Source organism: Nannospalax galili, unplaced genomic scaffold (genome assembly GCF_000622305.1).
Source record: "Nannospalax galili isolate Female #2095 unplaced genomic scaffold, S.galili_v1.0 scaffold635, whole genome shotgun sequence".
Classification (NCBI taxonomy): domain Eukaryota; kingdom Metazoa; phylum Chordata; class Mammalia; order Rodentia; family Spalacidae; genus Nannospalax; species Nannospalax galili.
The window spans coordinates 266,908-279,208 of NW_008335836.1; the positions used below are offsets into that span (position 1 = coordinate 266,908).

A 12,301-nucleotide genomic window follows, 5' to 3' on the forward strand; every position below is an offset into this window, starting at 1 on the left:
GGGCGCTTAGAGTATACAGGAAGCAGATATTTTATTTAGACTGCAGTCTGGTCCAACAGGCTTAAGCCTCAAAATCTGGACTCTGAAAGGCAGTAGTACATACATTTTATACCCTGGGCATTGGGTTACAGTGAGAAGGAAGCTTACATATTGATTGGCTATCAGTATAATCTTAAAATTAGGTGAATTATGATATGAATTTAGAAAGAAAAAAATGTAAAAAAAAATCCCTCTCTTTGAAAGTCATTGCAGAAGTCTCCATCTGAGACAAAGAGAACTGAGGAAGAGCCATTAGGACACAAGGCCAGTGGCTCTAGCTGGTGGTGTTCCTGCTCTATCCACAAACGTGTCAGCTGAAATTTGCTGTCAGAGACAGAGGGAGAAAAGGATTAAAATCTACACTCTCCCTAATGTCACATTAGGTTCTGCAATTGCAACTTTAAATGAATTTCAAAATGCATATGTTCTAGGGAAATATATTTAAAGACGGGTCTATGAATGCCAAATAAAACCCATCAGAATAAACAATTGTTTATTTCAATAGCATTGAAATAATTAGCATTATTTAATATTTCAAGAAAGGGGGGGCTTTAATTATAAAAATATTAGAAAAAGTAAAGTAATTAGAAAGTTCATAATCAGATTGTAAGTCATGTTGGAGACCAACAATGTAAACATTTGACCTCTTCTTTTCCAGTTGCTGCTCCTTTAATTTCCTTCTCTTGTTTTATTGCTCTCACAAGATTTTAAAGAATGGTATTAAAAAGGAGTGGAGGTGGTGGACAGCCATCTCTGGTTCCTGATTTTTCTCCATTTAGGATGTTGTTGGCTATGGGTTTGTGGTATATAGCTTTAATTATGTTGAGGTATGTTCCCTCCTGACCAGTTTCTTACAGGACTTTTTAACACAAATGCATGTTGGATTTTATCAAATGGCTTTTCTAAATTTATTGAAATGACCATGTTGTTTTGTATTTAAGTCCATTTACATTACATTTATTGACTTATGTATACTGAACCATCCCTGCATCTCTGGAATAAAGCTGACTTGATCCTGTGGAAGATATTTTTGATGTGTGTCTTGCTTTCTTTCTTAACCCTGATGGAATCAACTGGCCATTTACCAGTTTGGCTTTGGATGTTTAGTAGGGAGACATAACCCCAAATGTTCTACCCTTGACTTTCTGGTGAGGTTGTGTGGCTTGCTTTCTTGGCCTGTCTGTTCCACCCTGGTCCTGGACCCCTTCTACTCTGATTCCAAGTCTTGGGCCTGGAACACCCTCCTTCCCATTCTTCTGGTACAGGTCCTCCTGCCTCTGTAAGCTGCTCTGCTAATTTCATCCCAGTAGTAATGGAGTATAGATTATTAAAGTATTCCCTTACGATGTCTTAGATTTTTTGGTGTGTGTTGTGCTGTTTCCCCTTTCATCTCTGATTTTTTGATTTGGATTTACTCTTTCTTTCTTTTGGTTAATTGGGCTAACTAAGGGTCTATCTTGTTTAACATTCAAAGAACTGGCTCTTAGATTCATTGATTTTTTTTTATTGTTTTCTTTGTTTCTATTTCATTAATTTCTGCTCTGAGTTTTGTTATTTTTTCTCATCTACTGTGTTTGGGGTTGGTTTGTTCTTGCCTTTCCAGAGTCTTGAGTTGTACTATGAAGTCGTTTACATGTACTCTTTCTGATTTTTTATTGTAGGTCTAACAGCTATGAAGTTCCGTCTTAGGACAGTTTTAGGGTGTCCCAGAGGTTTTTTCTTTTGTGTTCTCATTTTCATTCTCTTCCAGTAATACTTTATTTCATTCTTAATTTCTTCTTTGACCCATTCATGATTCAGAAGTGTGTTCTTTACTCTCCATGAGTTTTTGTATTTACTAGAGCTTCTTTTGCTATTTATGATAAGCTTTATTGCACTGTGGTCTGATCCAAGGCATGGAATTATTTCAAATATTTTTGTATTTTTTGAGATTTCTTTTGTGCCCCAGAATGTGATAAATTTTAGAATAACTTGCATGATCTGCTGGGTAGAAAGTATATTCTTTGGTGGTTGGGTGGAATATTCTGTATATCTCTATTACACCCGTTTCATATAGTACGCCATTTAATTTAGATGTCTCTCTTTATTCTTTGTCTGGTTGACCTGTCTATTGAAGTGGGTATTAAAGTCGCCCACTGTCAATGAGTTGGTGTCAATCTCTGTTTTATAGTCCTGGAATACTATTTTTATTAAATTGGGTGCTCCAGAGCTTGAAGCATAAACGTTAATGTTTGTACTATCTTCTTGGTCAATTGTTTCTTTAATTAGAATGAAGTAACCCTCTTATCTGTTCTAATGACATTTAATTTGAAGTCTATTTTGACAGATATTAAATTTGAAACACCTGCTTGCTTCTTAGGTCCATTCGCTTGGAATATTTTTTTTCCATCCTTTCACCCTAAGATAGTATCTAACCATGAAGGTGAGATGAGTTTCTTGAAGACAAAAAAAGATGGGTTTTCTTTCTTGATCCATTGCACCAGCTTGGGTCTTTTGAGAGGAGAGTTGAGGGCATTGATATTTAGTGTTATTATTGAAAGGTGTGTATTGTATACTGTCATTTTAATTTCTTTGCGCTTACGACTATTTTGTGTTTCCGTTTTTATACCTTTATTTTCTTTCTGTAGCTTCTTGGGTCTGCTCATTCCTTTCTTTCCTTCAACCTTGATAGTTTTGCTGGATAAAGTATTTGGGGTTGGCATCTATAGTTGTTTACAACTGGGAATATTTTGTTCCATGCTCTTTGGACTATCATGATTTGCATTGAAAAGTCAGCTGTGATTCTGATGGGGTTTCCTTTATATGTAACTTGTTTTCTCTAGCAGCTTTCAGTACTCTCTGTTTGTTCTATACATTTAATGTTTCTACTATGATATGTCATGGGTATTTTCTGTTCTGACCATGTCTTAATGGTGTTCTCTGTGCTTCTTGAATCTCTATAGGTGTATCTTTCCTCAATTTAAGAAAGTTTTCTTCTATAATCCTGTTGAAGATCTGTTTGATGCCATTGGTTTAATTTTATTTCCTTCCTATATGTCTATAATGCATAGATTTGCTCATTTCATGTTGTCCCACATTTCCTGGATATTCTATTCCTGTGGTTTTATTTTTTATTTTTGAATTTTGCATAGTCTTTGCTTAAGGAGTCCAGATCTTTAATTTTATCCTTCGGTCTTGATATTCTGTTTTTTGTTTCATTCCTTCTGCTTGTGAGATGTTCTCTTGTTGTTTCTAATTGGTTTACTGAGGTTTTCAGTGCTGTGTTTATTTCCATTTGGGCTATCTTCACTATTTCTCTCTCTTTAGTGAATTTGCTTTTCAAGTTATGAAATGTTTTGATATTTCATTAAGCCACATATTTGTATATTCTTGGGCTTCTGTCAAAACTTTATGCCTTTCCTCTTTGTGTTCTTTGTATTGTTTGTGTTTACTTGAAGCTCTTTAATCATGTTTATGATTGTTATTTTAAATTCTGCATTCTGGGGTTCTACAGGATGGGTCTCAATGCTGTGCACTTCTGTAGGACTTATGAGTTTTGTTGGAGACATGTTTTCCTGGCTTTTCATATTGTTTGTGTTTTTGCATTGCCATTTGGCGTATGGATGTTCTTTGTCAGTTATGTGTTCAATGGGATCTTCTACTCTGTTTTTGTTTAATTTAATTTTGGCTCTGTTAAAACTGTTTATGTAGCCTAGTTATATATTTTTTAAGGTATGGAAATAAATTGGTGGGTATTTCAAGTTCTTGCTGGGTAATGACTGGTCAGAGTCCTGATGAAGCAGATCTGTCTGCCTGATCTAGTGATCTAGACTCTGGAAAAGATGGGGAGGATGCTGGTCTCAGGAATCCCAGGGAGGTTGCGGTTGGGGACAGCCAGGAAAGAAGGCTCGTCTCAGGTATGCAAAGGCAAGTTAGGAGTGGGGGCAGGCTGTGAGGTCTCTAGGGATGTAGACTGAAGAATTGGGTTTGAGTGCAAAAGATCAGTAAGCAGCAGGGGCTCTGGGCCAAGAAGTTAGTCCAGAGGTCTGGGGTGCCAAAAGATGAAGTGGGCCTGTGCCAGGGCTACAAGGAAGATGGTTTGTGGGAGCAGTAGGTTAAACAGCAGAACCAGGATTCACAGGACCTTGCTTTGACACACATATTACACATCTATCTGAATCTGTGTATCTATGTCTATATAGTTCTACATCTATATAAATATAATTTTTTTTGGCAACAACTATGACCATATATAAAGGATGCACTAGATATAGTAACTAAATGCAGAAACTGGAGATAGTAAGACAACTCAGCAAGTAAAGCACTTTCCATGCTACATAAAAATGCAGACCTGAGTTCAAATTCCCAATACCCACATAAAATCCAGGTGTAGTATGGCGCATTCTAATACCCGAAAAATTATGGATAAGGGTAGAGATACGATGATCATTGGTGCCACTGAATCAAGTTTCAGTGAGAGATCTGTTTCAAGTTAATAAGATGAGAAGTGATTCTGTTGTCTCTGCCTATGCAAACACTTCATACACAGATGTGAATAAACACACCATGCACTTGCATCAGAAATATACAACACACAGACAAACACATACACATAAACACACAACACAGGCATGAAACATTTTCAAAATGTTTAGTTCATTTTAGTGGAAAATAAAATCTTGAATAATGGTATTTAATAAAGTCTAAGTAAGAAAGAAGTAGGAAGTGAACCCACATATCTACCTTTAAGAAGATTCTAGATTGAAAAGAAAGCAAATAATGATGAAGATGATGCAAATCATCTTTTTAAAACTACTAATGCTTATAAATAAGCTATATTTTAAGATGTTTATAGGAATTTATAAACCTATACAACCTAAACAAAAAAGTTTAAAATTAGTTATTCTATAACAGGGATCAGTGTCCTTACCAGATATCACAGGATAGCAAATAAAGATCTCAATGCCAGAAATGGTTCTTTACTTGGAGTTGCTGACAAAGGGCATCCCAGAGACCCTCAAACAACAATGGATATTGCCATTGCTCATGGTTACCCAACAAAACTTGATGGTAAAACCCTTTTGATGAGCATTCTATATATGTGAGTGGTAGAAAAAAACGAGAAATCAAACTGGTACTGACCTTGGAACTTCATCTCTACTGGCCAGCTTTCATAGTGGTAGGAGGTGCTGTGCATACTACCTGAAAAGAAAATGTCAACCTTACCTAGATATGAACCCTGAGAGCTGTAGTAATGACTAGCCTGACAAGATACTCCCACTGGGGTGACAGTGGCACAAGTGTATGGACATAACCAGCCACATTCTGATTGAATTTAAGGCCTGTTTCACAAGATGAAGCCCATAGCTGACATTGTTATCAGAGCCAATAGCATGTGTCTGGACAGGTCACAGTCAGTAGGAGAGAACTTTTTATTATTTTGCTGAATGGATATAGCATTAAACCAACTCCTAATGACATTATATACATAGTATACCAATAACCATTATTGTACCTCTCAATAGGTATTGTACATATTCTATATATTGTGTATATTCTCTACTCTTACCAGAAAAGCTTCTTCTTTTAGTGAACAGTGACTGACACAGAAACCCACCAATGGTCAACATGTAGAGACCAAGAGACTGTAGCATGATTAGCCATAAATGGGATATCTATATCACACCCTCTCCTCCCAAGGCTTGGGGATCATTGAAGAAGAAAGGGATGAAAGATTATAAGAACCAGATGTGGTAAATGAATCCAAAGATGGTTTATTGTTCAGACACAGTTGACCAGTTGCATACATGAACCCACAATACTTGTGATAACATGTGCAAGACCTGTTCAAACTGAAACCAGACAAAATGCCAGAATGGATAGTGGAGGTTGGCAAAAAGTGCTATCCCTATATGAGGAACTACTGAAAATTGATAGCTGCTGGGAGAGAGCCAGCTTCTTTAAGTGTATGAAGCTGGGTAGCCTGACCAGGCTCTTGTGGATAGACTCATACCCAAGAGTGTTTGATGAACACAATTTAGACTCAGTAGGCATTTAAAACACAACAGTAACAAAAGACATGCGGTTGGCGGGGGTAGGAAGGTGGGCGTAGAGACAGAGAGGTGGTATGAATACGGTCACAATGCATAGTATGAAATCTCAAAGAATAAGTAATAATATTTTAAAGTCATCACTTTACTGATATTCAGTTGGATTTTATTTAATTGATTTAAATAATTTTCATGTCGTATGAAACAAGAAATAAAAGAAAACAAATATTTTTAAGCAGTAAACACTCAGAATTTTCAGGAAAAGTACTTACAGATCATTAGTAATTTGAATTTCAATATTTTTATAGCATAGTCACTCAAAATTCTAAGCTGTGTTGTTTATAATAATGAATATTTTAAACAAAAGCCCATGCTATATAATACCTCAGGACTAGCAAAGTTACATCAAGGACAGTGCACTGGAATAATCTCTGGGCATAATCACAGCTACATAATTTCTGGATGGGAATCACAGTAGCTTTTAGGAGACTATAATACAGCTTTACAGCAACCATATGTTAGTTCTAGTAAAAGTGTATCAGACACAAGTTACTCTTAACAAAGAGATAATATTCTAGAAACAATTAAGAATGTACGGATTTGATTGTGTAATGTTGGACCACTATTTACTTTTGAGAATTTCTCCCATGTCAACTTTTGTGATCATATGCAAAATTTTTATGTAGCCAAAATTATTGTCATTCCTAATATCTAATTTGCAAAATAGTTCCAATAGTTGTTAATTTGGAAATTCTGCATTCTTTATGGGCATTTTTAATGCATTTATTTTGAATACTTCTATCCAAGTACATCTTGGCTTGGTAGAAGTAAGGAGTAAAGATTTTCACTTGCTATTCACCAAGTTTGATCTCAGCCCCATAAAATGCTGATGTCCACCAAAAATATTATAAATACTATTGAAATTATGAAATATCTGTTCTGTGAAGAGATTCTTCCCCATTAAATTACAATAAAGTGTCTGATTTCCATGAGAAAACACCGGAATGTGAGTCACAATAAAGTAGTCAAATAATTCTGCTCCTATGTTGTCATTTTCATTGGAAACAATTTCAGACACATCAGGAAACTTTTAACATTAGAGAATGTAGAACGTGGTCTCGAATTTTCTTGGTCCTAATACCATAAACAATCGGGTTAAGAAATGGTGGAACCAATAAGTACATATTAGCAATCAAGATATGCAGTTGGGGGGCCACATGATGCCCAATGCGGTGGGTCAGGAAGGTAAACCCAGCTGTGGAATAGAAAACAACAATGACACACACGTGGGAGCCACAGGTGCCCAGAGCTTTAACACGTGCTTCTCGAGATGGAAGAAGAAAGACCGCTCGGAGGATGAGAACATAAGACAGAGCAATGAAGAAACAGTCACAGGAACCTATGCCAAAAGCCACGCTGAGGCTGTAACGCTTGGTGGCTCCAGTGTCGACACAGGCCAGCTTCACCACAGCCATGAACTCACAGTAGGTGTGTGCAATGATGTGAGTTTTGCAATACGGAAGCTGCTTGAGCAGGATGGGGTGTGGAGAGAAGAAGGCTACTCCCCTTAGGACCACAGCAGCTCCCATTTTGGCAATGCGACTGCGTGTGAGAATTGTGGCATGGCGCAGTGGGTCACAGATGGCCACATAGCGGTCAATGGCCATGGCCAAGAAGAAGCCTGATTCCATGGCAGTGAAGCTGTGGATGAAGAACATCTGCACTAGGCAAGCCTCAAAGGAGATGTCATGGGCTCCCAGCCAGAAGAGACAGAGCATGCGCGGCAGTGTAGACGTGGAGAGGACCAGGTCAGTGACAGACAGCATGCACAGAAAGAGGAACATGGGCTCGTGGAGGCTGCGTTCTGCTCTCACCACGGCCAGGATGGTCACGTTGCCCACCACAGCCACCACGTACATGGAGCAGAAGGGAATCCCAATCCAGACGTGCATGTGCTCCAGGCCTGGGATGCCGGTCAACATGAAGGTGCTAGTAGTGAGCTTGGATTTATTGGTTGATCCCATGGTGTTGCTGTCGTTTTTCTATGGATGGAGTCCTTCTCTTTGAGGAAAAATGTTCTGCTAAGAACATTACAACCAGCTCTGAGAAAAAATTTAGCAAGGATCTGGAAGAACCCAAAATAGGATGTTAGAAATCTCCCAAGATTGTTGAGTCCAAGATTCTTGGAGATACTGCTATGCAACTGTGTACTCAGACAGAGAGAACTGATTATCAATCAAGAATATCATAAATTAAAAACAAACTTTGTTAACCATTTATGTTGAACAATGTATACGTTTTTAATTCATATTTTCTTTTAGTTCTTAATTAAATTAAGTTTTGATAGATATCAAATTTTATACAAAGAAACTTTTTCCTTATCATCCATCCTAATTTCCTTTTCAATGTCTTTTAGAAGGATCATTGTTCAAGTTTTATCTGAATACTCTCAGAATTTTATTTCGGACAGTCCATTCATTGCATCTTTTTTTCCTAGTACTTATTTAGATCCTGTCCACAGGAGCCTTGACAGTCCTGGTCATTTTGTGTGGATTCTCCACAGACTTCCTTGGGCATCCAGATAGCTAACTTTCCAAGTGTGATGGTATCAGATGTTTTTCTGCTCAATATTCTTTTCTCAAGTGTAATTTTTCTCACTTACAGACATGCAAACATATATCCTCTTGCTTATTTGAAGCTTAATTTTGAGGAATTCTAGTTTTCTATTGCAACTCTTCTATACTCTTCATAGTGTGCCCTGAAAATAGTCACAACACAGATTTATAAAATAGGACCTACTGTAATTTGCAGTATGAATTTGATTTCAACATTTAATGTTTTTTGTTTGTTTGTTTGTTTGTTTTTTAGTTTAGCTGATTTCATTTTATATGAAATGAGGAGGAAGGAGACTCAGTTAATTGCTTCTGAAATGAAAAAGTCATTGTCTAGAGTCCTTGTATATGTTACATTTTAGCTAGAAAAGCTATGCAAGTCAAATAGCGTTTTCAATTTGACAACTGCAATCTAGAACACTATAGTCTTACAGATAATACAATGTCATTGCTGATAGGTCAGCTGAGGCACAAGGATTCTAACAGATTTCCTCTTCACTGCAAAGGTTCTGTTGCTCCATTTATGGCTAATTTAGTTGTGTCCTGTCATCAGTGCTAAATGTACCAACAACTAAAACTTGCCATTGCTTTGGGTCCCTTCTAAAAGTCAGAATCTTCAAGATGATTTTAATAAACTTTGGCTTTTCACTTCAATTTGATAAGTATGTTTTTATAAAACTGTTCTAAAAATAATATTCATTTAAAAGAATATATCATGTGTCACATACTGAATTTAGCAAATATGATTTGATCTTGTAGATGTGTTCTATATCTAAAAAAAGTAATTGAAATGGGAATTTAAAAAACGAGTTCATTCCTGTCAAAAGAATAATTTTAGATGCTTAAAATTTCAGGTTTATCCCCTTAATATTCCTTATAATTAATGAGTAATAGGACCTAGTAATAATGGGCTTAATAGTATTTCACACATTATATTCCACTGTAATGCGTATATCTGTCCAAGTATCCTATAAAATGGAGTATACTTACTGTACAAAGTATTTGAAACAACTGCAATGCTCATTAAACCTACTTACATGATTGACTAGATTTAACCTTCAGTTTTATTTGGAAATTTCTAAGTTTAAAATTGGCTGCATTAAAGAATGTTTACTTACTTTCTTTACCATATTATGACAATTACCCCTTAAAAGAGATTTAAAATTCATAAACTCTTATGCATTGTTATTGCCTATTTTGCTTTGTTTCCATTCCCACCACAGATTCTTATGCCTTTTTCCTATGGGTATTTCTTTCCATGGAAAGCTCTCAGTTGTCTGTCCCAAACTACTTATGTCTCTTTTCCCTGTTTCCCATTATGGAGAATGGATAAACTAAAGATTATTTGAAAGATAAATATAATCAAAACATACTAACAACTTAGAAGTCTGCCTCACACAAAGCAATAAGTGAAGCAAACACAATTTATTTACTTATTATTTCATTATTTCATAAGGAATGCAGATTCAGTACAGTGTCTAAGCAAAGACATAACATAATCAGATTGGCAAATTAGGTTACTAAAACCACCCTTCCCGCCTTTGTGCCAGCTTCTTTCTGTGTTCTAAATGGAGTATAACAACTTTTAAACTTTCACCAAGCACACCATACTTCTTTGGATAGTGACTTTTTTCACGTTGTCTTTTGATGGCCATGTCAGTCTTCTGTTTCATTTCTCTTGTACCATTTAGTCCAAGTAGGATTTCATTGATGGATCTATGGCTCTATGGTTCTTTGCTAGATTGCCTCATATAGAAATTTGATATTTTCTGTGTTCTTATTGCAATCTCACAATTCTGTTCTTTTTGAAAGGCTTAACAAATTGTAGAATGTCATATTTATTGCTATGCAATTGCTGGGTTATCTGACTTCATTATAAATTTAAATTTTGTTCAGTGTGAAAAGTCTTACAAGTTACAATGATAGGCATTACCATGATCCAGCCCAAAGGTTATCACTGAGTGATTCTTTTATTTAAAATTGCAAGTGGCACAAGTGATCCCAACTTTAATTTCATAAATTTCTAATACAGTATATAATTTTTACTGGAGAAATACAGATAATGTCATACCAAGCTAAACGTAATCACCATTATTTCATTTTCTTTCTTTACACACAGGATCTATGACCAAATCATCTCACTTTTACCTGTGACTATTTCCTGGCCTTGACCAGTATGGGTGTCCATCCCCTTTGAATCCTAAGCCATCTGTCTTTGAACAGTTCAACTGCTGAGAAGCCAATCCTGAGTTCCAGTTTGTCTGGAGCAGATTAGCTAAATTAGATGGGGAGGCATGTCCTCTATATGTATTGCTGATTTGTATTCTCTCTAATTCATTGAACTTATAGTTAAATGAACTGCGAGAATTTAGAGGAAGGAACCATAAAACTTGAACTTAGGCCCAAACCATAGGTAGGCGGTGGATTTTTTGCTCTGTTTTTTTGACCCTCTGGCTGATGCTATGGCCACAGCCTGCTGGCATGTCTGCCAACAAAACATCTCCTATTAACCTGCTGATTTCACACCCCCCCAACCTGGGGGATTCTTACTTACAGGAAAATACAAGTAGATATACATTCGAAATATGACTCCCAAACTAGATCCTTAACTACTCTATCATGCTCTTTCCAAAAATTTATATATAAAATGGATATCTAGTACTTACTTAGGTAAACAAAAGATACCTAGACATCAGAGTTTAGGAAAGAGACAGGTGCCCGCAACCTCATTTGAAACAGAAAAGTCGCTGTTCTTTCATAGATCACTCTCACTGGTATGTCGTGTAAGATATATACTGCTGGCTTCAGAAACAGGGAAAACACATCTTATTGAAAGTGGCTCTGGTATCAATCCCCACTTATCTAGGGAACAGAACACCTTCATGACCAAGATATTCACTTCCAGAACAACACAAAGCTAGTTAGGACTATGTTTCCTCCCCATTTTTTAAAATTTACATGCTGCTTCAGAGAGACAAACATATTTTTGCATTTCTACTCTTTTTCACAAAGACCCATAAATTATGTACGTTGCTGTGCATTCACAGATCCTTTTAGACAAGGACATTTCAATCTCCCTAATACTATGTAAAGACTAGTTCAAACACATGACATCAATGTTCTGATACCTTTATTCAATAGACACACATGTTGAAATGAAATAACACATAAAATCAAAAGGAAACATTTAGTTAAATCAAGTAAAATACACACTCATAACCTCCTTGATATTTTTAGATCTAAGACCGAAAACCAAAGTTGGGATGGGGAAGTGACTGATAGGGGAAAATGAATATTCTTCTTTAAAAGAACCACTCAAGCAGGGTCTCCATGTAGCACCAGCTGTCCTGGAACTCACTATGTAGACCAGGCTAGCCTTGAACTCACAGAGATCCACCTATCTCTGCCTCCTAAGTGCTGGGACTACAGGTGTGTGCCACCATGCCTGGTGGATTCTATACATTTTAATGCCTCTTACCTCTATAGATAACATAGTTTGAAGATTACCTAAGCCAAGAAAAGTTTGTAATTTATTGTTTTGTTAAGCTAAATGTAAAAGAGAGTCGTATTAATGGTGTTACTACATGAGACTATATATATATACATATATATAAGTCATAT

At 36.4% G+C, this 12,301-nt stretch overlaps 1 protein-coding gene across 1 annotated transcript; it reads right to left on the bottom strand.

Moving 5' to 3' along the window:
• Window positions 1-7,147: 7,147 nt before the first annotated feature.
• Window positions 7,148-8,092, bottom strand: LOC103732044 (olfactory receptor 52M1-like). Its single transcript, XM_008830566.1, has one exon. The coding sequence runs from the start codon at window positions 8,090-8,092 to the stop codon at window positions 7,148-7,150; it is 945 nt and encodes a 314-aa protein (XP_008828788.1).
• Window positions 8,093-12,301: the final 4,209 nt, after the last annotated feature.

What these genes read in the sequence shown, in the direction of transcription:
- LOC103732044 (XM_008830566.1), bottom strand. Translation starts at nt 8,092, where the DNA reads ATGGGATCAACCAATAAATCCAAGCTCACTACTAGCACCTTCATGTTG.